Source organism: Budorcas taxicolor, chromosome 18 (genome assembly GCF_023091745.1).
Source record: "Budorcas taxicolor isolate Tak-1 chromosome 18, Takin1.1, whole genome shotgun sequence".
In the NCBI taxonomy this organism is placed as follows: domain Eukaryota; kingdom Metazoa; phylum Chordata; class Mammalia; order Artiodactyla; family Bovidae; genus Budorcas; species Budorcas taxicolor.
In genome coordinates this window covers 14667512-14693774 of record NC_068927.1, presented here as the reverse complement: position 1 = coordinate 14693774, position 26263 = coordinate 14667512, and the positions used below count along the sequence as shown (strand labels likewise).

The 26263-nt window shown below is 50.9% G+C and overlaps 2 protein-coding genes across 6 annotated transcripts in view; both read left to right on the top strand.

The window, feature by feature from the left end:
* FBXO31 (F-box protein 31) overlaps positions 1 to 5406 on the top strand; it is a 41361-nt gene extending 35955 nt beyond the window's left edge. For 2 of the 5 annotated variants that reach the window (XM_052656328.1, XM_052656327.1), the window contains one exon: positions 1217 to 5406. In XM_052656328.1, the coding sequence (XP_052512288.1) occupies positions 1217 to 1439 (223 nt within the window). In that variant the 3' untranslated portion in view covers positions 1440 to 5406. The remainder of the gene's footprint in view (positions 1 to 1216) is intronic. The other 3 variants (XM_052656325.1, XM_052656326.1, XM_052656329.1) reach the window with 3 other exon arrangements.
* Positions 5407 to 10024: 4618 nt separating this feature from the next.
* C18H16orf95 (chromosome 18 C16orf95 homolog) lies at positions 10025 to 24587 on the top strand. The gene is made up of 7 exons (XM_052656521.1): positions 10025 to 10189; positions 12539 to 12592; positions 13307 to 13447; positions 17703 to 17849; positions 18702 to 18738; positions 22206 to 22413; positions 24399 to 24587. Exons 3-7 carry the CDS (start codon positions 13307 to 13309, stop codon positions 24415 to 24417), a joined length of 552 nt encoding a protein of 183 aa, XP_052512481.1. The 5' UTR covers positions 10025 to 10189; positions 12539 to 12592; the 3' UTR covers positions 24418 to 24587.
* The last annotated feature ends 1676 nt before the right edge of the window (positions 24588 to 26263 follow it).

Here is a 26263-nt window from a genome sequence, read left to right as displayed (position 1 = left end):
AGCACAGAGGCAGCTTGGGGTGGGGCTGACCCCGGCATTGCACCATGGGAAGCTCTGCCCACGTGTTCCAGGTCCCGGGTGGCCAATGCTACTCCCTGGGCCCCACGCCGAGCTCCCCGAAAGGGATTTAGGCGTTGGTGTGGACTTGACAGACAAAATCTATTACATCCTCTTCCTGTTAATACCGTTGTGATCAAAGAGGCTGAATATGGGTTTTCCAGAGGGAGGTGTACACAATAGTGTTCCAGTGTAACTTCACCTGCTGTGAATTTTTGAAAGTCATAAAGGAGACAGATCTCTCATCCCTGGGAAACTTGACAACTTTCAGCATCTCAAGGCCAGCTCAGAGCCTTTGGGCAGAGCCGGCCTGGAAGCTCTGGTCCAGCCCCCGCTATGTCACCAGAGGGTCTCCACCCCAAGCTGGATGTCAGGGGCTCGTCTGGGAGGGGTGCGTGTGTTCCCTGGCCCAGCTGCAGAGCCTCTGCAGCACATGTTTCTGTGTGTCCAAGTTTGGTGCCCAGGAGCCATCTGAGCTGCAGGCCCTCAGGTGCAGGGCTGCAGTCCCCTCCTGCCCAGCAGAGCCTCAGTGTGGTAGGCAGAGGTGGGGTCCTGGGCATTATTCCACACACTAGGAGGGTCAGGCCAGTCCCAACTCCTCGTCATCTGTCAGAAACACTGAGTTCTTTGTAAGAAAGACATAAACGCATTAGGGCCTGAGTCTCCAAACGTGGTTGTAACGGGTATTTGCAAGTTTTGCTTTTACATGCAGATAAGTCATTGACTACATTTGAGTTGTTCACATGTGTACATGACTATCCCAGGAACTGAGGTTTCTGTTGCCTGGGTCTGTGCCATGAAGATGTACACTTTGGGGCAGCAGTACCGGGGGGAGCTGCCTGAGACCCTCATCCTTTCGTTGGGTGAGTTGGTAGAAAGCTGCAGTCAGCAGGGTGAGCCCAGCCATCCGGGGCGAAGCAGCAGGCCTGCTCATGCCCTCTAAGTGAACACCAGCCTCCTGGAAGGTGCGGAACCCACCAGCCAGACTCCGTGGATTGCCCACTGCTGGAGGATGGTGGACGTAGCCCACGTTGGATGTCTGGCGGGGGGTGGGGGTGTTCCAGAATGTCCTGGACCACAAGGTGTTAGGCCTGGGCCACCACATGCCTTCAAGGGCCCCACTCACCCTCTCTCCCCACACTCTCTTATTTTTGTTCAGTTTCTACGGCACCGGCCTCATCGCCGGCCACGGCTTCACCAGCCCTGAGCGCACCCCTGGGGTCTTCGTCCTATTTGACGAGGACCGCTTCGGGTTCATCTGGCTGGAGCTGAAGTCCTTCAGCCTGTACAGCAGGGTCCAGGCCGCCTTCCGGAACGCAGACGCCCCGTCCCCACAGGCCTTTGAGGAGATGCTCAAGAACATCCAGTCCTTCACCTCCTGACGGTCCGCCTCCCCTCGGCGGGTGGCTCAGGGCTGGGAGGGCAGCAGCATGCGCTCGGGGGGACTTGGCCAACACCTGACACCCCCCTGCTCGCAGGAGCCTCGGCGCTGCCGCCCAGACGCTTTCCACAGAGCGCACCGCACACCTGCATATCCGCCAGTAGCAACAGGAGGGCTGAGCATGTCTTGAAAAAAGCAACAGAACCAGAACAAGCTGACCTGGAGGATGGGCCATGGGGCGTGTAGGGACTGAACTGGAGAGACTGGCTGTTTTCTAGGGAGAGCACAGGCATGCGTGGGGTCTGCTGCCTCCAGCTCGTGGAAGGAGTCCTGGGGGAGGCATGCTGGCTCCACCATCCCCTCTGCGGGGAGCAAGCCAGAGGGCCACGCTGGCTTCCATGCAGCCTGGGCGGGTGGGGGCGCTGTGTGCAGAATAGGAGCTCCAGGGAGATGGGGTGGGGCTCGAGACCCACTTCTCCACCTACTCACTTGGATTTTAGACAAATGCACATAACTCCGATCTCAGTTTCCAAGATCAGTGAATGGGGCTGGTGATACAGGTCACGAGGAGATGCCCACTGCAGGCCGTCCGGCAGCTCGGTGGCCCTGGTCCAGCGCCACCTGGCCCTGCTCCCCGCAGCACAGGGTGCCTGCCATGCCTCTCTCAGGTTTAGCCGAGACCTGCGCTGCAGCTGTTACGACAGGCAGTCACTGCGCGCCCTCCCTGCTCCCCCACCCCACACTCACTGGTGTGAGACTGAGTTGCAGCCGCCAGTCTCAGAACAGGGACAGGGCCCCTCGGAGATGACCCACGTCTGCTCCCCTGCGTGGTTTGCGAGATGCCACTCTTGAAAGGGGCGGAACATCGGGAGGGGTCGTGCTGGGTGTTTGACACCCCTCTGCGGGAGAGGGCAGCTTTCTGGAAGTGTCAGGGGACCAGGCCCCTCCAGCGTGGAGACGCCGGCCACTGACTCTTCCGCTGGCGCTGTCCCCGTTGTCGTGTTGACCCTGCATTTGGGAACCCCGGCAAGGCCTGATCTTGCCATCCCCTGAAGAATGGAGCCCCATGTGCCCCGGCACAGACCTGCCGGAGTTCTGCTCAGCCCTCCCTCCAGCCCACAGAGCATCACCACACCTGCCTGCCAGGGCCGGTGGCTCCCCAGGGTAGACGGACTCTGTTGCGTCCGAGCTTCTTGTCCTCAATGGGTGGACTGCGCTGAGCCCTCACTCTGGGCGCCCCAGGGAGGGGGCAGCTCTGTGGTGCTTTCACGTAGAGCCCAACCTGAGGTGCCCCATGAACTGTGTCCTGTGTTTCCTGGTAGAATTCTTCCTGACTGGCCCTTTTCTCAAATAACTTCAGTCCCTGCTTCAGTCCATTTGGCTACTTGGGCCTGCCTTCCTTTGCTCAGAAGCAACAAGCTCTGGGCATGGCCCTGAAATGGAAACTAACCCTCCCAGGACCAGGACTCTGTGGGGGCCGCCCTGGGCCATTGCCAGGCACCATCAGCCGAGTCTCATCAGAGACACCACCGCACACCTCCCAGGTCCTTCCAGCAGGACCCGCGGTCGGGTGGGGACGTGGTCCCAGTTTCTGTATCTCTCGCAGGACTGAGCCTCAAAGCCTGTTGCCCTCCCCCCTCTCATAGCGCGGCTGTTCTTCTCTTGTGCCAAGCGTGGCTGTCTCCGATGGTGCAGCCACAAAGCCTTGAGGACAGTGAAAACGGAGGACAGCTGGGCGCTAGGCTGTTCCTCTCTAGGTTTCACCATTGTTTAAATAAAATCAAGAAAATGCGTGTTTTACCCAGAGCTAAGGGACTGTCTCTGTCTGAGGCCCCCAGCATTGTAAAGATGAGCACTTCTGATTAAAAACCAATCCTAAACTAAATGCTATCCTGCCTCTAGTGTCTGGCCTATGCATGGTTGCCACTAACAGTGACTAAAATAACCTTGGGCTGCTGGCCGCATTCACGTTGGCCTCCGTCTCGGGTGTCAGGTGGGGCCTGTGGGTGGCAGCAGCCTGGGTGTCACCGGGCAGGGCAGTAGGAGTGAAGGGTGTGGGCTTGTCATCTGCCCAGAGGTCTCCTTGTCGCCCAGCTGTACTTAGTTTACAGTTCAGTAGGTGAGGTGTGCAGACTGGCAGTTCTGTGCACAGACCCAGTACCGGCCACTCCCCATCATGGTGGATGGTCAGCCGGCCCAGGAGGGGAACTTCCAACCAGTTAACTCACTGTAGGCAAGGATTCAAAAAGGCAGAGGGTGTTGCCTGAGGCTTTTGATAAAGCCGGTTCCAGTGGGGATCTCTAATGACCTAGGTTGGGGCCTGGCCATGCTCCCGTGGGGCTTGATCTGGGGGTGGCAGGTGGACCTCGGGTGGTCTTTGAATGTTCCCCATGGTGGGCATCACCTTAACTGCCACTTTTGCTGCCGTGAGGTTGGGTATGGGGTGGAGGGATACCTCTCTGCATACCTGGAGGGCTCCACGCTCTGGGAGTCGATTAGAAACGTGATTGGAGATTTCAGACATGGGTCACGGGGATTCTTCATGTTGGGGCTGGAGGTGTTCGGTGTGAGGCTGTGTCAAATGACCTTATTTTTTGGCTTCATGATGTAGGCCTGGCACTATACCCGGATCTGTTCCTCGCCCTCCCCCCATGCTTCCCGGGGCTCAGAGCTCCAGCATCTAATGGTGGGTGAGAACAGGTTTAGGGGCATTGTGGTGGGAGGGTTTCAATCTCCTTCCTCTGTCGGTTCAGACTGGAACCTCCCTTCCTAGCCTTGCCCTGGCCCCTCCTCTGGGACAGTCCAGCTCACTGTGGCTGTGCTCCAGGCCACTGCTGCCCGGCTCCTCCCCTTGTCCCCTCCGGCCCTGACACCAGGCCTGGTGTCCCCGCTCTGTGCAGGGTACCTGTGTCCCTGGCTGATGAGGAGGGTGGGAAAGCACACAGCTGTCTAACTAGCTACATTCCCACTGCCTGCAGAACAAGCCCAGGGGTGAAGCTGTCCTGCCTTTCTCACTGACAACTTGGAGTCTTTCCCAGATGGCCAGACCCCTCCCTCAGCCAGCCGCCCTCTTGTTTGACACTTCAGGACTGCCTTCACTTTTCAGGTTGCCTGGGCTTTCTCCCACTGCCGCTGAAAGGTCTTTTTAGTGCTTGTGAGCTGAGCTGGAGCAGGTCAGAAAGCTGCTCAGCCCCTTGTCATTTGGGGAATTCCCTGAGTTCCTTGTGACTGTGGTATCTCAAGTGTGGACTGGGAGCACCTGACTGTGACTCGATAGCTGTGTTCTCCTGGATACTTTCATGTTTTAACCTTTAAGAATCCTTCTGTGAGTGTTCTCATGTAGCCCTCACCTGCCTTGAGGGTAAGATGCCTCAATTCACGGAGTCCATCCCAGTGTTAACATAGGATACGTTCTCTGTCTTCACTTTTGGGAGAAGATCTGCAGTGTACTTTGTGTGTTCTCAGAACTATTTAGACAGAGAAGAAAGCCATATGCCGTCAGTTTGCCTGATACTGTGAATGGGAACCACATGGAGTGCTGTGTTATTTATAGCTCAGCAGCCGGCAGGCCAGCCTTCCGGGGCCCAGGGTCACCAGCAGTGACACCTGAGGCTCCAGCAGAAAAGTAGCCTTCTTCTGGGTCCTTTCTGTGCTTGCAGGGAGACCTGCCAGAACATGTGAAGGGATAAGAACCCTTTGCTTTTTTTTTTTTTTTAGCCTAATTCTAATTTTGGTTGTGGTTTGAGATCATGAAGCCCGCTTGGAGAAGAAAAACATGCATCCTGTTTGATCTTGAAACCCCACCCCCCAAGTGATGAAGACAGCAGTTGAGATGGAGGCTGTGATCACTCTCAGGCATCTGCTCTGGCTTGCCGGGTGGGGCAGGGTCAGGACCCCAGGAAGGTTTGACTTGTGACCTGGACTCGACAACCTTGGGATGCTGTTTCTCCATAAAGCAGCTTTCGAAATCTTGTGTGCTTTGTAGTTTGTTTCTTTTGGGTTATGATTCAGATGGAGCCTGGAGCCCTAAGTGACATGGGCTCTGGATGTGGGCAAGGGCCAATCACAGGAGAGTGGTTGTTGGTTGACAGAGGGGACTGGGTCACCAGTGTGGGGGTGGGGCCTCCCTGAGGGGCCTGTGCTTCTTACACCCGGTCTGGATAGTTGTGATTTTCCCAGTTATGGAACAGAGTGGTGAGTGACCCTTGGGAACCCAGACAATGGTAGGCCCCTGGATCCCTCCGTTTGGTCTGGGACCTGTACCCTCTCCCCAGGGGCAGGGCTGCAGTGGGTTCTCTTGGTTTGAAGTCTAAGTTGCCATTTCTGAGAACCGAAGAGTGGGATAGATAAGGGCAGGGATGTGCTCAGTGGCTGAATAGACAGCTGCGGAGCTCATTTATGTATTATTTTCACCTGTTTACAAGAGTAATATTCTTGTGAAAAATTCAAATAGTGTAGAAAGTAAAACTACATCACATTCCCATCCAGCTGGGCCTGGATTCCTGAGAAGGGTTGGGGCTGAGTTCTGCCCTCCATCTGGGGTGTCACTTCATTTCCCATCCCCGAAGGCACCGTGCTCGCCCTTCCCCACTGCAGGGGGCTGCTTTGGCAGGCCTGGGGGCTTTTGCTCCCTGTGACCAGGTCCCTTTATAGCCCACCCTCTAGTGGGCCCTTTGGGTCACTGCATGCTGCGTGACCCCAGCCAGCAAGGTGAAACCAACCCTATGCCTCTAGGGTAAAGTTTTCAGAACTTTCCCCCACTTTGACTTGAAAATCTGTAAGTGATGGAAGGCTGCCTCTCAGGCTCCTTCCCAGCAGAGGAAACTTGGGGGAAGGAGGGCTGGTAGCTTGGCACTATTGTGGGAATGGTTGAGCTGTCCTTTTTTATTTCTTGGCTAGGTTCTTTGAGATGTACTTTATGTAAATTTTTAGTGTAAGTACATGTGTTTAAGTTTACCAACACACAGAGCTGTGAACAGGCACCATGGTCAGGATATAGAATGTTCCATCCTCCTCAAAATCCCTGGTGCTGCCCCTTCTTAAACCACTCCTCTGTCCTCCATCCCTATCGTTTGGCCTCCATCCAAACAGATGGCCCTCCATCCCTCCATCTCCATCGTTTGGCCTTACCTAGAATGTCCAGTAAATGGAATTACTTAGCATGTAGCTCTTTTAACCTGGCTTCTTTCATTCATTATCATCTCCTTCCAAAGAGCCGTTGTAGACATTTTCCCCCTAATACCCCCTCATGAAGTTTTAATGCCACAGACATAGTTTATACGTATGATAACGCATTTGTGCTTTCCAACTGTGGTGCTGGAGAAGACTCTTGCGAATCCCTTGGACAGCAAGAATATCAAACCAGTCAATCCTAAAGGAAATCAACTCTGAATATTCATTGAAAGGACTGAGCTGAAGCTGAAGCTCCAATACTTTGGCCACCTGATGAGAAGAGCCAACTCATTGGAAAAGATCCTGATGCTGGGAAAGATTGGGGACAGGAGAAGAAGGGGGCGGCAGAGGATGAGATGGTTGGATGGCATCACCGACTCAATGGACATGAGTTTGAGCAAACTCTGGGAGATAGTGAAGGACAGGGAAGCCTGGTGTGCTGCAGTTTGTGGGGTCTCAGAGTCAGACGCGACAGTGACTGAACAACAACAGAGCACTGGTGTGGGTCTGTGTGGGTATGGGAGCCCGGGCAGATGGCCGCATCACCATGGAATGTCTCTCCTGTTCACAGAGTTCCACACAGTTCTATTGGAAGGCAAGCTCCCACAGGCTGCCATGGGTGTGGGGGAAACAGTGCTGAGGCCTCTCCTAGAGGATGCTTCGGTGATCTCAGGGCGAGTGCTAGAATGGGGTCCCTGGCACCTTGGGGGTGGGGGTGAGACAGTGACACAGGCAGTTGGAAATGAGAAGACTCTCCTGGCCTGGCGGCCTGGCCTGGCCGTGCCATTTCATAGTGCCCCGATGACAGTGAGAGAAGGATGACAGTGGTCCTGTGTCCCCCCAGCAGACTGCAGGAGCTCACAGTGAAGGAGGGAGGAGGCCAAGACGCTGCTGTCACAGCCGCCGAAGAGAGAAGTCTAGCTGTCACGGTTAGTGAGGTGAAGCCTGTGGGCCCACAGGAAAAGGGTAAGGTTGGGGGCAGCAGAGTTGACAGCAGGCTGGTCACCAGTGGGAACCTGTCACATCATGCAGGGCCCCCATCTAGGTGAAAAAGTGAGTCCTGTATTCAGGGCTGTGACGGTGGTGGCGCCTGGTGTAACCTTGACCTGAACCACTGTGTAGCTTGGGTTCAACCTCAGAAAGACCCCAAAGTCATGGGACATGAGAACTTAAAAATTACAGTTCTTGCTTAGACTATTTGAAAATCATGATTTCACTTAACCTACAGGATTTAGGTTTGTGAAAACTGTCACAGATCATTTAGGCAAGATGATCTTGAAATAACAAGCCAAACTCAAAACCAAACCACAACTTTTTGGTTCTTTTCTGGGTTACCAGCAATACATGCTTTTTTAGGAATGTTCTCAAAGATACAGATATCTGTTTTCACATGGATACGTGTGAAGGAGTGAGAAGTGGCTGTCCTCCAGCTGCTGGCTGGGCTGGCACTGTGTGTGTTTTTGTTGATGTCTTCTGGTGGACATACGCTCTATTATCTTGGGTGATTACCTTGGGTGGGGAATTGCTTAGTCACAGGATATTCACACGTTTAGACATTGTAAATACTGCCAGTTTGCCTATATGGTTTTATCTGGTGTGTAAGGTGTGAGGGTTCCAGCTGCCACACCCTCTACAAACTTGGTACTGTCAGTCCTTTTAATTTTAGCCATTTTTGGTGGAAATGGTGATGAGTTGCACTTGATGTGAAATGGCATGACAGTGTCAAGTGTGGTGAGGGCCAGGGCTTCTGCGGGGCTAGGGGGGCATAAACCTGTCTTCTGTGTTACCACGATATTCCAGTGGGCTCAGGAGAATAGAGATGACAAGGAATCCCAAGGGCCCTCCAAGATTGGCAGAGACGAGACAGCCATAAGTAAAATACTAGGCTAATGGTGAGATTCCTCGACAAATTTTGTCATTAGCTATTAAGAGACCAGTGCTGACATTGTTTATACAGATACACAGGCAGGGGGTGGTGTCCAAAATAATTAGCAGCTAAAAGATAGTATAAAATAAATAATTAGCAACTAATATAGCAGGGGTGCTGCCCAATCAGCATGGGTGCTAGCCAGGAGAGCCTGCAGGGTGGGAACTGGCTGGAAGCTCAGCCCTGTTCATAGGTCATAAACTTACCAGTTTAATGAAAGAGCCATGAAACCCAAGTAGTGCCTGGGAAATCCTGTTTGTCCATGGCTAGATGGCAGCACATGGAAATGTGGCCCACCAGGGCTACCGTTGCTTATGATGGTTTGATCAAATATTAGTATTAGTTGAGAATATTAAAGTCAGCAAAAAAAGGGAGTTCCTTAGTGATCTAGAGGTTAGGATTCCGGGCTTTCACTGCTGGGGCTGGGATCCAGTCCCTGGTCAGGGAACTGAAATCTCACAAGCTGAAGTGTGGCCAAAAAGAAAGAAAAGTTAGCAAACACTGAAAAGTTTGTTTTCAAGAGATACTACAATCAGTTGTTCTTAATTCCACGGCCTTCGAACCCTCGGTTGCTTCAGAAACACACATCCTCAGAAGTCACAATTTGAGTCCGATCAGCCAGTGACGGGCCAGGCGCCCAGTTAAATCTCAGCGTCAGAAAAACAAGGAAAGACTTCAAATACAAATACGTCCCAGGTCCTGCGTGGGACACACTCCTACCGAGATGCTCCGCGGTTCTCGAATGAGCCCTGGGCCCGCGTCGCGCACCTCTTTCTCTCCCTCCAGGGGACAGATAACCGCGTTTACTGTGCCCTGCAGCCCCGCAGGCCCGTCTGCAGGAAACAGTGAGTGGGCTTTCCCGGGATCGGGCGGGGAAAGGTGTGTCTTCCGAGGCCGACGCCCACCTAGGCAAGGTCCAGACCACGACCGAGAAGTCTTCACGTGCGCCTAGCCCGACCTCGGCCCCCGGCCCGCCCCCGGCCCGCCCCCGGCCCGCCCCCGGCCCGCCCCCGGCCCGCCCCCGGCCCGCCCCCGGCCCGCCCCCGGCCCGCCCCCGGCCCGCCCCCGGCCCGCCCCCGGCCCGCCCCGCCCCCGGCCCGCCCCGCCCCCGAAGCGGCCCGCCCCCGAAGCGGCCCGCCCCCGCCCCGCCCCCGGCCCGCCCCGCCCCCGGCCCGCCCCGCCCCCGGCCCGCCCCGCCCCCGAAGCGGCCCGCCCCCGAAGCGGCCCGCCCCCGGCCCCGCCCGCTCCGCCGATCGCGAGCCCTGTGCCTTCAGAGCCCAATCAGATGCCAGGTAAGTAAACATGTATAGAATGCAGCATCTGATTGGCTAATAGGGAGCCAATCGACAGCTAATAGAGTGCTGTCGCCGGAAGAGCCTGGCCTCAGAGGAGCGGGAGGGCGGAAGAGGTGGGGCTTTCGAGGTCGAGGGCGGTCCCGGGGACTGACGGGGCGGTGTGAGGGCCTGTGTGAGGGGCGGGCCCGAAGGAGGAGTGACACGCGTGAGCCAGCTCCGACTTTCGTCGTGGCTGTCATCTTGAGCTTCGTCACCGCCCTCACCATAACTTAGCAGAATCGTGGCGGGCATTTCTAGGAGTTCTTGGGTGTCCGTTCGGTCTGTCAGCGCACACTCACCCCGAGCGCGTCATGACAGGCAGGTGCCTCCCTCAGTCCTGCATGCTGAGCCGCCGCGCCACACAAGGGGTCCGGCACCCGAGTTACCTGAGGGGGCCCCGGACCCCGCGTCACCTGGGGGCGCCCCACACCCCAAGTCACCTGAGGGGGCCCCAGACCCCGAGTCACCTGAGGGGAACGCAGACCCTGAGTCACCTGAGGGGGCCCCAGGATCTGTGTCACCTGGGGACACCGACCCTGAGCCAGCTGGGGCACCCCAGACCCCGAGTCACCTGAGGCGATCTGGACCTCGAGTCCACTGGGAGGCCACAGACCCCAATTCTACTGGGGTGGCCCCAGACCCTGAGTCACTTAGGGGGGCTCTGGACTGAGAGTCATCTGAGGGAACCTGGACCCTGAGTCATCTGGGGAGCCCCAGTAGCCTCAGGTCACCCTGTCCCATGCTGCTGCTGCTGCTAAGTCGCTTCAGTCGTGTCTGACTCTGTGCGACCCCATAGACGGCAGCCCACCAGGCTCCCCTGTCCCTGGGATTCTCCAGGCAAGAATACTGGAGTAGCTTGCCATTTCCTTCCCCAATGCATGAAAGTGAAAAGTGAAAGTGAAGTCGCTCAGTTGTGTCCGACTCTCCAGCGACCCCATGGACTACAGCCTATCAGGCTCTTCCATCCATGGGATTTTCCAGGCAAGAGTACTGGAGTGGGTTGTCATTGCCTTCTCCGACCCCGTCCCATAGTAGCTTGTAAAAGGTAGGCAGGGAAGACACCACACTACATCATATAAGCAGGAAAGGCAATTCACTGACTAACTGAGGCTGTCATGTATGTCGTCAGGAACTGACGTATACAGATGCTTAAGGACTGTGGTCAGGGACTGTTGTCTCCATCTTTCAGCTTTGTTTTCTTCCCCTCTGGGGGCAAAATGACCACCAAGACCTCTGGAAAAGATCTTGCAACTTCAACAGAAAAGGAGATTTCCTTTCCTAGTAATTTTAACACAAAGTACCAGAATGAGGGAAGCCTGACATACTGCACCATGGGGTTGCAGAATCAGACACAACTGAATAACAACAATGAGAATGAGTTTCATTGGGTTGACTTGGGTTATGACTATGACATTCTGAGCCAGTCTCTGGGACTAACTGGCTTCACCTTCTGGGCTGGAGGTTTGGCCTCCACAAAGGAAATAACAATGCTCTTATGACTGTTAGGGGGCTTGGGTACTGTGCAGGGCAACATCCCATATTCTGTGTTGTCAAGGATCAGGTGTGGGAGTTGAGTTCTGTGATCTGAAGCTATTACTGTAAATAGATAGCAAAATAGTGATTATTATGATGATATCACTCTTACCATTGCCATGTTAAATATGCTATTAGGAAAGCTGGAAGTTTTGCTTTGTTTTGGTTTTATTCTCACTGGACACTCTCCGTATGGTGGCCAACATACTAGCAATTTGTTGTGGGGAGAATGGGGAAGAGTAATAGAATCTGTGTAGCTCCAAAAGCTGTGTCGGCAAAGAGACAAAGCATCCAGTTTTTTTTTACTGCAAAGAATTTCATTAGATGTACGGTTTTGACAGTATTTTCCTTCAGAATTCTAAGTAAGCTCAGGGTGTATGATAAAGCATGTATTGTGGTTGGCAGCTACACATCTTGGAAAGTTCTCACCAGGTTGGAATGTTCCTCTCTTTCCCAAAGGTCCTAGCATAGGTTTAGCTGGAGTGTGCCTGGTGGTGGTGGTTTAGTTGCTAAGTCATATCCGACTCTTGCTAGCCCATGGACTATAGCCTACTGGGCTCCTCTGTCCATGGGATTCTCCAGGCAAGAATACTGGAGTGGGTTGCTATTTCCTTCTCCAGGGGATCTTCCCAAACCAGGATGATTCCAGCTAAGCCCTTTGTGGATGCAGGATTCCACAATAGCTCGACATATGGGAACCCCTAGACCTTAGCATGTGAGTGTGTATCTACCTGCTTCTGTTGTCACCCTCTGCCCCCTCTTAGGCTCAGAATGATGACTGTTTCCACTCTTGGGGGGCAGTTGACTAGGATTTCCCTGGTGGCTCAGACAGTAAAGCGTCTGCCTACAATGTGGGAGACCTGAGTTCGATCCCTGGGTTGGGAAGATCCTCTGGAGGAGGGAACGGCAACCCACTCCAGTACTCTTGCCTGGAAAATCCCATGGACGGAGGGGCCTGGTAGGCTACAGTCAATGGGGTCGCAAAGAGACACGACTGAGCGACTAAACTTTGACTTTCATGTTCCACTCTTGGGGTTTAATGATATGAGCCAGGCTGGCTCAGGCTCTCATACTAGCATCTGTGCCTCCAATGTACACAAAGTCCAGAAGTTTCTAAGCCTTCTTCTTTTCTAGGAAAAGAAGCCATTTCCAGCTTTTGGGAAAGAAGTGTGTCTCATCGATCATTCAGTAAGGAAAGCAAACCTCAAGTACTTTGCCCCAACCCTGACATGCCCTTTGGTGGGAAGTAGAGCAGAAAATGTGGGTCCAGAAGCAGCATCTCGTGAGAGGGTGTGTCAGCCAGTGGGGTCCATGGTTTAAGGGGCCATGCAAGCCCCCAAATCTCTATATAGGGTCACCCACTGCATTCCCTGCCCCTCAGTGCCTCATGCTACCTTGAGACAGGGGTTTAGGAGGCATGGGAGAACCAATGCTGCCCCTTAATGTATCTGTTCTGGGCAGCTCTATCTGCTCCTGGGGAGGATGACTTTCCCTCTCCCCCAGCCTGTGGGTATGGTGGGATCATATGGGATGGATGTGGAAGGTTTTACAAACAAAGTTCTATATGCAGACTGATGTGGACAACCGCAGAAAGAGCAGTCATCCATCCTAGAGTTGGTTGTATTTCTCCATTTTTAGAAAGAGAGATCCAAGACTTGCTCATAGTAATGCGACTGTAAGTGACTGCGCATCCCAGCACACTGGGTCTGCAGGCCCTGTGGCCCCCTCCAAGTGACTGTGGAGGGTCTCAGGACAGTCTGCAGCAGCCGCGGCCCCTGTCCCTGCACTTGCCCTGGATGCCATGTCACCCTCTGAGTGTGGATTTACCATTCAGAGAGTGCCTTGGCTTGCATCACTAATGCAGCACCACATTAAATTCAGTTTTGTCTGCCTCTTGCTCAGATGTGTCCTGTCCCCAGCCCTGTTCATCGGGAGCCCATCTGCTGTGAGTGCCAGGCCAAATTTGGGGGCTACCTGCCAGTGCCCAGGGCTAAGGCAGCACTACCTTACTGGGTCCCTCTCTCCTTGAGACCCCAAAATCAGGTAGGTGACTTGAATCAGGGGTTCAGATTTATGGAGATATGATTGACATGTGATAAAATGGCACACATATGAAATGTCCTGTTTGATAAATCTTGACATATGCACACTCCCATGAAACCACCACCATAATTGTGATAATGTACAGTCATCCCTAGATATTCACAGGGGATTGGTTCCAGGATGCATGTAGATATGAAAATCCAGGGTGCTCAAGACCCTTGTATAAAATGGTATAGTGCAGTACATGTACACAACCCTGAAAGGTTTCCAAGTACCCTTTTCAAAATTGTATTTATTTATTTATGTTTTGCTGTGCTGGGTCTTCATTGGTGTGCTCAGGCTTTTCCCTAGTTGGGGTGAGTGGGGGCTACTCTCTAGTTGCAGTGCACGGACTTCTCTCTGCGGTGGCTTCTCTTGTTGTGGAGTATGGACTCCAGTAGTTGCAGCACAAAGGCTCAGTAGATGCAGCTTGTGGCCTCTGGCGTGTGGGCTCGGTGGTTGTGGTCTTGTAGAATCTTCCTGAACCAGGGATTGAACCCATGAACCATGCATTGGCAGGCGGATTCTTAACTACTGAACCACTAGAGAAGTCCTCCTTGTTCCCTTTTGTAATTCCACTCAACCCTCTCTCCCCACAGTCCCCAGGCAACCATGGGTCTGTTTCTGTCACTATAGATTCATTTGCATTTCCTTGAATTTTATATAAATGGAATCGTATAGTATGTGCTTTTTTTTTGGTCTGGTTTCTTTTGTGGTGGTGGTGGTTTAGTCGCTGAGTTGTGTCTGCCTCTTTGCGGCTCCATGGACTATATATAGCCCACCAGGCTCCTCTGTCCATGGGATTTCCCAGGCAAGAATGCTGGAGTGAGTTGCCATCTCCTTCTCCAGGGGCTTCTTTTGCTCAGTGTGACTATTTTTGAGATTCATCTGTATGGTTGTGTTCATTGATAGTTCATTCCTTTTTACTGCTGAGTAGTGTGTTGTTATATGGATAGACCATTCATCCAGTGAAAGACGTGTGGATCATTTCCAGTTTTTTTCTGTTTTGTCCAACAAATAAAGCTGCTGTGAACATTTGTGTATAAGTCTTTGTGTGAACATGCCTTCATTTTTGGACAAGGCAGTGGCACCCCACTCCAGTACTCTTGCCTGGAGAATCCCACGGACGGAGAAACCTGGTGGGCGGCAGTCCATGGGGTCGCTAAGAGTCAGACACAACTGAGCGACTTCACTTTCACTTTTCACTTTCACGCATTGGAGAAGGAAATGGCAACCCACTCCAGTGTTCTTGTCTGGAGAATCCCAGGGACGGGGGAGCCTGGTGAGCTGCCGTCTATGGGGTCGCATAGAGTCGGACAGGACTGAAGCGACTTAGCAGCAGCAGCAGCAGCCTTCATTTTTCTTGGGCAAGCACCTAGGAAAGGCATTGCTACATTGTATGGGAGGTGTATGTTTAACTTTCTAAGAAACTGCCAACTGTTTTGCAAAGATGGTTGTTCTATTTTATATTCTTCCCAACAATGTATAAAGTTCCAGTTCCTTCATGTCTTCGTGAATGCTTGGCTTGGTGAGTGTTTTAATTTATGGCCATCTTAATAGGTGTTTATCTCATTGTATATTTTTTAAATTAAAACATTTTTAAAATTTTGGTTTCAAAGATTGTGGGATCTCAGTTCCCTGAAAAGGGACTGAACCTGCACTCCAGGCAGTGAAAGTGCAGAGTCCCAACCCCTGGACCACTAGAGAATTCCCTCTCATTGAGGCTTTAACTTGTTTATTTCCACAGTTACTAATGATGTTGAGCATATCTTCGTATATTTTTACCATATGAATATCTAACTTAATTTCTGTCTGTTCAAGTATTTTGCCCATTAAAAAAGTTGAGTTGCTTTTTTTTTTTTAATTACTGAGTATTGAGAGTTCTTTATATATCTGGATACAAGTTCTTTATTAGATATTTGGTTTGCAAGTTCTCCACGTTTTTGACTTGTCTTTTAATTCTCTTATCACTGTCTTTCAGAGAGCAGAAGTTTTAAATTTTGATGAAGTCCAATTATCAATTTAATAATTTAGTCTTTTCTGGATCTTGCTTAGGCATGCCTGTCCCCAGCACAGTGGTGGATCATGGTTGCCTTTTATCAGGCTGAAGATTTCACTTCTATTTCTAGTTGGTTGAGAGCTTTTATCAGAAATGAATCTTTTCCATTTTCAGGAAGACTTTGTGTAGAGTTGGTGTTATTTTTCATTTCTAGTGGTTTTAGATGTTGGCCTTGGGTCTCTGTCTTATATGACAATGCACATGGCATAAAGTGAGTCTTTCAGAGTCTTCCAAAAGCTTACCTCCTACCTTCTCCTCCTTTTCAGGGATAAAACATTCCCAGAAGCCCAAGCTTTTTTGTCCCCTTTCCCCCCAGACCCTTTGTTGGCAAGTGGGGCTGGCTGATCCCTGACCTGGCCGCTTTGCATCGTAAACAAAGTTGGTTTCTTTTCACAGGAGGAGGAATGATTGCTGTGTGGGTGCCCTGGTAGTTCTCTTGTCATGTCTTTGGGACTCTCAGCAGGCATGGTTGCTCTCTTGATTCTCCACCTAGCTGTCCCTCTGGCCTGAACGTTCTCCCAGCTCTGCTCCCTGAGTCCCAGTGTTTCTTCTTTCCCAGTGGACGGTGCTGTGCAGGAAGCTGCTGTGGGCAGTGTGGGGTCTTGTTGCTTCTGGTGCAGCACCTGCCATGGAGAATGGGCTTAGCAGGCATGGGTGGATTGAGTAGAAGTGGCCAGAGTATCCTTATCCTGGCGGGCAAAAGGGTCCTATTTGAGAGGGGTCTTGTGCCATGGTGACAAGGAGCCAGGGTGCAGGGAGGTGCCCGGGTCTCCAGGCCTTGTCTTGTCTCCTTTGGAGGAGGTCCAGGACTCCCTTCCTCCTTCCTACGGCTTTGCCTGTGCTTGGCAGCACACCTTACACCCAGGCTCCAGTGTAGTCCTCCCGTGGCCTCAGGAGGTTGCAAGGGTTACTCAAAGTAGTTTTGATTATGTTTTATAATGTGAGCTTTGAGCACATGGTTGGAAATTCCCGCAGTGCAGCGGGGGTGTGGTACACAGAACTCTCTGTCCTACACCTCTTCCAGAGGTGTCCTCATTTGGCCTTCTGGAGGTTTTCCATGCTTGTGTTGCTTGGCTAGCAATGTACAAGTCACCCTAAGACCTTACTTGATACAGCAGTCACTGTGATAGCTCATGTGGCTGAGGGACACTCTGCTGGCAGCTTGGCCTCAGGTATCCTGATCTTGGGGTCAGTGGGCTGTCCCAGGCACTGTCTTGTGGCCATGGCAGAGATGTGAGGGCAGCTGGACACCTATGAAGTCTTCAGCCTGACAGATCTGGCTACTGTCACTTCCTACTTATTCTGTTGGCCAGTCCAGTACATGATCTGACCAGAGTCAAGGGGCAGAGTCTACTCTTCTGGAAGGAACTGCAGAATTGCAGGGCAAAGGGTGAGGCTAGGGGTGGTGATAAGGCATTGGGGTAAGGGTCTGACCCACTGCAACTCATATACAAGCAACACTGCACACAGATTCTTTTTTATTTTTTCTTACCATTTTTGATGTAAATGGTAGTGTGCTCTATTCACAGTCTGCATTTCTCACTTAATATTGCATCTCTGTGCTCATTGTATGTCAGGACAGACAGATCTGCATCATTCTTTCCAAGGCCATCCATTCCCTTTGTCCCTGTGTCCATTACTTATTGTCCCTTATTACCAGATTCTGGCTGTTTGGTCGCTACAGTCAGTGCTGCACTGAGTGTTCTTGAGCAAAATGCACACGTGTCTTTGCTGGATGCAGTCCCAGAAGTGCAACTGCTGGGCCAAAGACTACCCATGTTAGACTCTGACCAGTGTGGTCAAGGTGCTGGCAGAGTCCTCTCTCTCGCTGAGATCGCTGAGGCTCAGAGGGGCTAAATGTGGTACCAAGGTGCTCCTGGAGGCCAGCAGTTTCAGGACGGAGCCAGGTCTCCTGACTTCCCCCATGTGTCTCACCACAGCACCACGCCCTGCAGATGTGCAGGTGGTGGGTAATGAGGGTGCTGGCCGCCCCTGGGAATATCATGATGGGGGGACCTGCTCCCTCAGCCGGGCAGTCGGGGTGTCCTGTGGGAGGGGTGTAGGAGAGGCACTCTCCAGGGCCCTGTCCCTGAGGCTGAGGTTTTCTAGGGTGTGGCTCCACCCCTCTTTGGACCTTCTCTTCCCTTCCTCTGTTAGATCCAAAAGATGGTCCAGTCTTATATTCCCAAAACCGCCAAGGCATGCCCCTGCCCATGCCACCGCTTTGGGGGCCACCTCCCGATGCCTAGGGATCAGGCCGTGATGCCCTACTGGGTGCCCCAGGTCCTGAGGTCTCACAAGAAGGTAAGAGGGAGGCTCATATGGCAGCAAGGCCTGAAAGTGAGGGGTGGGCCAAGGGGGACCCAGAGATAAGGGGAAGGGTGCCGGGTTCCTTCCCCACAGTGGCCTCCATTGGTGTATGGGGGTCTCCTCCAAGCTGTGGCCTAGGGCAGCAGAGAACAGGAGACCAGTGGTACTCAGGGCAGGCCCAGGTCAGGTGTGCTGGTGGTGTTGGGAAGGGTGGGATACACCGCACCCTGGGGAGGGTCTGCTGCCACCTTTCCCATCGAGTCTTCTGCCCCTCCTCCTCCCCCGCTCCTCCTTTCTCTTCCCTTTTCTCCTCCAACTTGCTCACCTCCCTCCCTCTTTCTTCCCACCCCACCCTGCTGCTCCTTGCCTCCCCTCTCCCTCACTTCCCTCGGCCTGTCTGAGCACCCTGCACTTGTAGCCCTAGCCTGGCAGGCATGGAGCGAGGGTTCTGGGGAGGCGCTGTAGCTCAAGAGTGTGTGCTCACTCTTCGGCTCTGTCTGGCTGCCTCCACAGCTCTGGGTTCCAGGTCAGTGTTTGTGGTGGGGTATGGTTGGCCAGGCCCAGCCCCGCTCAGTTCCAGGGCCACTCCCCTCCCTTGCTTTCTGAGTGTCCTGGAATTAGAGGCTTCTTCTGCCTTCACCCACATTCTATCTACTGGTTTTCTGTCACCAAGTAGCAAACTGTCACCAGAATTAAAACCTAGAGGCCTTTTAAAAGAGAACATAACTTGCATTCTGAGCTGGTCTTGGACCCCTTTCTGGGGGTCTCCAGGCTAAGTCACTGGGCCCCCCTCTTGGTGGGTCACTGGGCTGATGCAATTGCCCACGTTCTTATCTTTTATCCTAGGTGGTGAAAAGGCAGCAGAATTTTAAAGGCGTCCCAGGTAACTCAGTGCACACGTGTCTCATCGCTCCCCTCCCCAAGGAAGATGGGGTTCTCATGAACATCATGATGGGAGTGGGGTAGACTTCTGTCATGATGGATATAACACAGAGAAGGCCACAGTCTGGCACACACACCACTTCTCTGACACCTACCCTTACCAGGCAACACTAATCACCCCTCATCTTTTCCCAGTGAACCCAGAGAAGCCTCAGACTCTACCAGTTGTCAATATTGACTCTCAGGATGAAACCAATTTGCAACCTGGGGTTAGGTGGTAGCAGAAGTGTATTTTAAGCTCTAATCTTCTATAATTCATGATATGACTTGTGTATGTATGTGTTGTATATAAATATGTATTTATGACAATGTATAGGCTTGTATGTTGACATATTTCTATATTCATGTATTCATGACACATTGTATGTTCATGACACCACACTTATGCATATATTCATCATACAGTGTATACATATATTCATATGTTCGTGACAGGCATAGCATATACTCACATGTTCACAGCAGTTCATAATCATGACAAAGTGTGTTCACGTATCCTTATATGTGGCCTGATGTGCGTGTGTCCTCACACGCTCAGTCTCGGTGCGCCAGGAGATGGTGTCTGTACTTGCACCTTTACTTTCTCCATCTCTGAAACGAGCAGAGGTGCTGTTCCTCACAGATGGTTGACATGGCTGCTTTCTCTGCATGGCATGTGAGCAAGGGAGTGGACATGTTTTGTGCAGTCAGATCACACCCTCCCCTTTTTGAGTGCCCTTGATGGACTCTGTGGAGGAGGAACTGGAGAGAGCTGAGAAGCTGGGTGTCTGGCAAGGGGTTCTTGTGATGCGCAGGTGATCTGAGCGGCCTACCCAGAGCCTGGGTGTGCGCAGGTTGGGATAGAGTGGTTGGGAAATGAGTGGCCACTACCTCTCATGCTCACCTCTTCATGTAGAAGGTACTTAACTTTTTCCTGATTTTAAAAGCACAGTTAGGAGGAGCATCAATTGTCACAGCCTTTGGCAGGAGGTTTGGAGGTATCAATCAAATTTTATAATGTGAAAAATCTTTAATCCAACAAGCCCATGTCTGGGTAATATCTGTGGGCACTCCACGCATGCTTGTCTATAGCAGTGATTTCTTTGGTGAAAAATTGGAAGCAACTTAAGTCTCTTGGTGGGAGGATGGACATAAATAGAGGTGCATTTGTGGCACCGGCTACCTAGAGTCCACAGCTGTTAGGGATGATGAAATGGACCTCCCAACACATTGCAATGTAGCATAACATGTCAGTGTAGCCCAGGCAATAGGACTCCACTAGTGTCAATTTCAGAGAAGGCAGTGACACCCCACTCCAATACTCTTGCCTGGAGAATCCCATGGATGGAGGAGCCTGGTGGGCTATAGTCCATGGGGTCGCTAAGAGTTGGACATGACTGAGCGACTTCACTTTCACTTTTCACTTTCATGCATTGGAGAAGGAAATGGCAACCCCTTCCAGTATTCTTGCCTGGAGAATCCCAGGGACAGAGGAGCCTATTGGGCTGCTGTCTCCGGGGTCGCACAGAGTCGGACACGACTGATACGACTTAGCAGCAGCAGTGTCAATTTAAAAATGAAAGCTCTGTTTATGTGTAGGTGAAGTTTGGTTTTGTGTGTCTGAGCTGACAGTCACAGGTAATCCCTGTGGGTGGGAAAGGGGCAGGTCAGCCCAGCAAAGAGAGGCTTTTGGGGGGTGTGTGTGTGCATGATGAACAAAACAGATAGCAACACGTTGCCTCAAGTTTTAGGTGGAAGAGCCAGAAATCACTTTATTAAAAAAAGTGGCTGTAGAATGAGAACCACCTGAGAAACTGCTCTTCTCACTGTATAGTCACCAATTTTTTTTGGGGGGGGTTTGTTTCCTTTATTATTATTTTATTTTATTTTTGGCCATGCTGAATGTGGGATCTTAGTTCCCCAACCAGGGATTGAACCCTTGCCCTTGGCAGTGAAAGCTCAGAGCCTTAACCACTGGACCGCTAGGGAAGTCCCTATAGTCACCAATTTAGTGGTTTATTTTTATTGGTTGTTTTGGCTTTGACTACTCTGCATCTTTAAGAAAGTGTAAAAGCTTAGTCGTTTTATTAGTGAATCATGCATCCATTGATAACACTGTTAAAGATCAGTATTAATTTTTACTCCAGCCATGGTTTTATAGTTCAGGTGATTTATGTTAATAATATTTCAAGCCTCAAACCCATTCAAGGACAGGAATGAGAATGTATTCACAGGACGGGAGTGAGTGCCAGTCTCACTGCCACTAGGAGGTTAGGGAGCCTTCTCTTCTCTGAGCTTCATACTGCTACTGCTGCTGCTGCTAAGTCGCTTCAGTCGTGTCCAACTCTGTGTGACCCCATAGACGGCAGCCCACCAGGCTCCCCTGTCCCTGGGATTCTCCAGGCAAGAACACTGGAGTGGGTTGCCATTTCCTTCTCCAGTGCATGAAAGTGAAAAGTGAAAATGAAGTCGCTCAGTCGTGTCCGACTCCTAGCGACCCCATGGACTGCAGCCTACCAGGCTCCTCCGTCCATGGGATTTTCCAGGCAAGAGTACCGGAGTGGGTTGCTATTGCCTTCTCCGGAGCTTCATACAGAGTGACCTAAAAATAAGAGATGGTTTGTTGGCCTCAAATCCAGCTGATTTCCATTTTAGAAAAATCTGTGTTTCTGATCTTTTAAATAGAGGGCTCATGTGCTTTTCTTCTTTACGCTCTTGTGATAGAGTTTTTTATAAAGAAAATATAGTTTCTATTTGTTAAGAATGTATTTTATATTAGTATGATTAGAGTCGGGGTACTACATTTTTAGTAGTAGCATATTAATAGCATAGTAAAAATAAATAAGAGATATAACATCAAGAGGGTCACATGTGACCAAAGCAGGTCTTGAAAAAGCTAAAGAGCGTTGAGGAGATAGAGATGTTTGAATTCCATTTGTGTTTGTGGTGGTTGTTTACTGCTTGTTATAGGAAGTTTCAGATACTCTGCAAAAGCCCATGTTCCCTTCCCTCGGCTACAGCCACGATCAGCTGATCAAGTCCTGGATGATTTGTTTTCTTCTGTGCTTCACCCACTCTATACCCCCTCCCAAAAAAAAAAAAAAAAAAGGGAAAAAGAAAAAGATTACTGTGGAGCAGATCACCACTAACTACCATATCCTTTCATTCATAAATATTTCAGTAGGCAGCTCTAAAAGATAAAGACTCAGAAAACAGAGCCACAAAGACCCACAGTTGCCCTAGAAACAAACACATAGCTGTGCTGTCTTCATCTGCATAGGCGCTGCGTGAGTGCCCACACCCCAGGGCTGCGACCTGCCTTGCTGTGACACCTGGTTCCTTTTCCCGAGGGCTCTCTCATGGGTGCAGACTCGAGAGTACCCTGTCCCCACACCCCTTGGGGCCTGACTCACTTTCTCTGCCTAGAAGCCCCTCTGGATGTGCGCTCCGGGTACAACTGCTGGCGGATCTGTGGTGAAGGGCGCCATCTCCTCAAGTGGCAGCAGCTCCAGGCGCTTCACCAGGCTGGGCCGGTGGCCTCAGGGCAGCCAGAAAGCCCCCCAGCCTCCCTCCTGCCCCTCAACCTCAGCCTCCTGACACTCCTCCATGCCCTGCTGAGGGTCATGGAGGCCATCCGGTGAGCAGGTGTGGGTGGGGTAGTGGTGGCCTTGGGCTTATCTTACATCCTGGGGTTTAGTTGAGTTGAGGGTGTGGGAGAACTTGGTTGTCGCACAGCAGAGGGTGAGAGGTGGGCACCGCTCTGATTACTGTTATGTTGTTACCATCAGTTGCTCGTACCTGACACACACATCTTCTTCCAGAAAATGCAAGGGAAGAACAAACCAGATGCATCAAGGTTAGGGCCAGTGGTAGGGTGGTGGAACATCTACCCACCTTTATTTCCTCACCTCTTCCCTGTTCTCAAGTTTCTAAATTCCCCTGTCCCCAAAAGACCACTGGTTTCAGTTTCTGCAAACTTCTGTTGTGTTGGAGTGGGAAGTGGATTTTATGCCAGCCTGACCAGCCATCCCTCTGGAGTTTAAGCATACTACAGCCTTGGGAAACTTGCTGCCTCTCACATAGCCCAGCCCCGACTATCAAGGCTCCATATTGAAAAGCTCTTTCTCCAGCCTTGAACACACCTGGCCTTGCCCAGGCCTGCATTTCTCACCTGGGGCCCCACTCTGCCTCTGCCACTACCCAGGAAGCCTCCAGGGCAACCTCAGGTTCACTGCAGGGCCTCTCCTTACCTGCTTACTTGCTTTAGTCCCCTCAGTAACAGCTCTCCTCCTCCTTCTCCTCCTCTTAACACCCCAGTTTACCCATGTCCCCAACCATTACCCCATCCATCTTCTTCTTCCTGTTTCTTTTATCACACCTATATATAAATATATACAAACACACACCAATATGTAAATAGAAGGCATGCAAATACATATCAATATGCAAATGTGCACAATTAGAATTTACATATATCGACTTATTTACTTTTTGTCTGTCTCCTCCACCCAGTTGTAAGAGGAATGTTCTAGAAAATGTCCAGTATCTGAATACAGTTTCAGATGTCTTTTGCCCAGTTTTTCAGTTGTTCAAATAAGAAACCAGCTCTGTCATTGTCACTCCATCTTGTCTGGAAGTGGAAATTCCTCTCCCTGCATCCTTCCTGGCCCTCTCCTAGTATTGGGCGCTCCCTGTGGTCACATATGACACCATGATCACATTTGCATACAGGTGTGTATAGTGGACCTGGGTTGCAGCTTCTCCAGGGCGAGTGCCCCGAGGAAAGAGCTGGCCAGGGTTCTGTCAGCTTTGCATGATCTGAATGGATCAGCACTGTGAGACTTCCTTCTTTGTTTTTCTTTAAGTTTCATCTTTGTTTTTGTGTTTGCCAACTTGATGTCAGATTTAGTTGGACTCCCTGGTTCCCACTCTGGGAAGAGCAAAGATAGAAACTTGTCTATAGATGATCCATATGAAGTATTAATAGGTGGTCCAGGTGGGCCAAAGGAAAATTGCTAATTCTTTTATGGGAGGTGTTTGCTTCTGAGCCAGGATCTTGGGGCAGAGGTCAGGCACTAACCAGCTGTTAGGAGAAATTCCTTACCTGCCTGGGGTGTATGTTGGGTGCCCTGTGAGATCCCGCAAAGCACACACCCAGTTTATCTCAGGAGAAGCTGCTGGCCCATCTGCTGGCCTGGCAGAGGCTTGCTAGAACTCAGAGGCCATAGGAGAATGGATGAGCTCCGACCCTGCCCAACAGGGAGCCCAGAGGAGTAGTGATGAGTCAACCCTTGCCTTCTGGTCTGGACTTGCTGTGCCTTCGTTTTATTCAGTTCCTTCTACAGTTCTGCAGAGCTGGTGTTCTTCTTGGAGCCCAGAAGGGGAGAGGGGGCTGAGGGGGCTGAGTGCCTCACCTCAGGTTGCAGCCTGGACAGTGAGCCAGTCAGGGGGGCTCCCTGTCTCCTGCGCAGGCTCCTTAGTGGCCGAGTGTGCATCCTGCTGTGCTGCGGGGCTTCCTCCACCCTCCACCGCAGGGAGATTCATCACACGGGCCCTACAAGGCCAGTGTGGTTTCATTTTGGGGGTCAGTTCCTAGTAATTGCTTTTCTCTTTGCTTTCTAGCCAGCTTTTTTGGGTATGAAGTTGGAATCAACGGCTACTGTCAAGAACATCAACAAAAATGTCCATCCTCCTCAAGGTCTTTAACAAAAGCCATCAAATCAGGGAGAGTCTGTGATAGTCGCTGTTCTCTCAGTCAATGCAAGTTATTTATCATCAGGTGATTTTTAGTTGTAGTGGAGTTGCTGTGAATGTGGGTGAGATTCCATTATGAATATGATCAATAAATGTTATTTGTGAAATTCTTAAAGTGATCACTTTTTAAAAAATGATTTCCTCCGATTTTCCTTTGTGAGGGTTGGACTCGTTCTCCACCTCTGTGTCCCTGTGGGTGGGGAGCCATCTCTGAACTTCTCTTCCCTTTGCAAGGACAGGAGATCCTCTGGATGTGGATCCTGAAACGGCTTTAGCATCTGTTTCATGTGGGTTTCACTTTAAGTAACATAAAATTGTATGCAGTTTGTATTTTTAAAAACTGAGATATTGTTCACATACCATAAAATTTACCCTTTTTGGAGTGATTTAGTTTTTTTTTTTTTTTTGCTATATTTACAAGGTTGTACAATTGCCACTGCTACCTAATTCCAGACATTTTCACCCCTAAAAGAAACTCTATACCTATTAAGCACTTACTCCTTGTTCCCTTCTCTCCTCACTCCTGGAAACCACTAACCTACTTTCTCACTTTTCTGATTTTATATAGATGGAGTATGTATCCTTTGTATCTGGCTTGTTTTCATTTGGCATAATTTTTTCAAGGTTCACTCACACTGTAGCTTCATTCCTTTTTTTATGGCTGGATAATAAGCATTGCAAGGACAGACCACATCTGTTTACCTGTTCATCAGTTGGTAGACATTGGGTTACTGATACTTTTGGGGTATTATTAATAATGCTGCTGTGAACATTTATTTATGACTTTTGGTGTCAGCATGTTTCATGTCTCTTGGGTATGTACCTGGGAGTGCTGCATCATATGGTAACTCTCCTTAATGTTTTGAGGAGCTGCTTCAAGTTTCCATGGTGGAAAACACTGCCTCATTTTATTTGTTTATTTATTATTATTATTTTTTTAAATTTAAGTTTATTTATTATTATTTTTTTAAATTTAAGTTTATTTATTATGATTATTTTTTATAGCAAAGTTAAAAAAAGAACTTATTTTGGTTGCTCTGAGTCTTCAGTGCTGTGTGTGGGCTTTTCTCTAGTTCTGGTGAGCGGGGGTTATTCTTCAGTGCAGTGTGCAGACTTCTCATTGCAGTGGCTTCTCTTGTCATGGAACACAGGCTCTAGAGCGCGCGGGCTTCAGTAAGGCACACAGGCTCACTAATTGTGGCTCTCAGGCCCCAGAGCCTGCGGGTTTCAGTAGTTGAGGATCACAAGCTTAGTTGCTCTGCAGCATGTAGAATCTTCCTGGACCAGGGGTTGAACCCATGTCCCCTGCACTGGCAGGCAGGGAGGTCCCTGTGCACCATTTTCCATCTCATATTCCCACCATCAGTGTGTGAGCTCTCTGATTTCTCTGTGTCTGAAGAGACACGTGTACTCAGGGTGTTGCCATGAGTGCTAGTTGTGGGGTGACTCTTGCCTGTGGTTTCTGCTCAGGTCAGTGTGGGACCCGCTCTGCAGACACAGGTGTAGTGATGTTTCTGAGTGCTTCTGTGATGCGACCCCACCATGCAGCAGTGACAGGGCCTCCCTTGCCCACACCTGCACCGGGCATGCCTCCTCCCCTGAATCTCTGCCAATGTGAGAGGTAAAGCGTGCTGTTACTGTGGCCTTTTAACTGGCATTGCTTAACTGAGGTGTGAGCAGCTCCTCATATGTTTGCCAGCGTTCGTGCTGCCTCTGCTGCAAGTGGTCTGTCC

Excerpts from the sequence above, each read along its gene's own strand:
- C18H16orf95 (XM_052656521.1), top strand. The coding sequence starts at position 13,307 with ATGTGTCCTGTCCCCAGCCCTGTTCATCGGGAGCCCATCTGCTGTGAG. Across the intron at positions 13,448-17,702 it reads CCTTGAGACCCCAAAATCAG|ATCCAAAAGATGGTCCAGTC; the intron begins GTAGGTGACTTG and ends TTCCTCTGTTAG. Across the intron at positions 18,739-22,205 it reads GAATTTTAAAGGCGTCCCAG|CCCCTCTGGATGTGCGCTCC; the intron begins GTAACTCAGTGC and ends TCTGCCTAGAAG.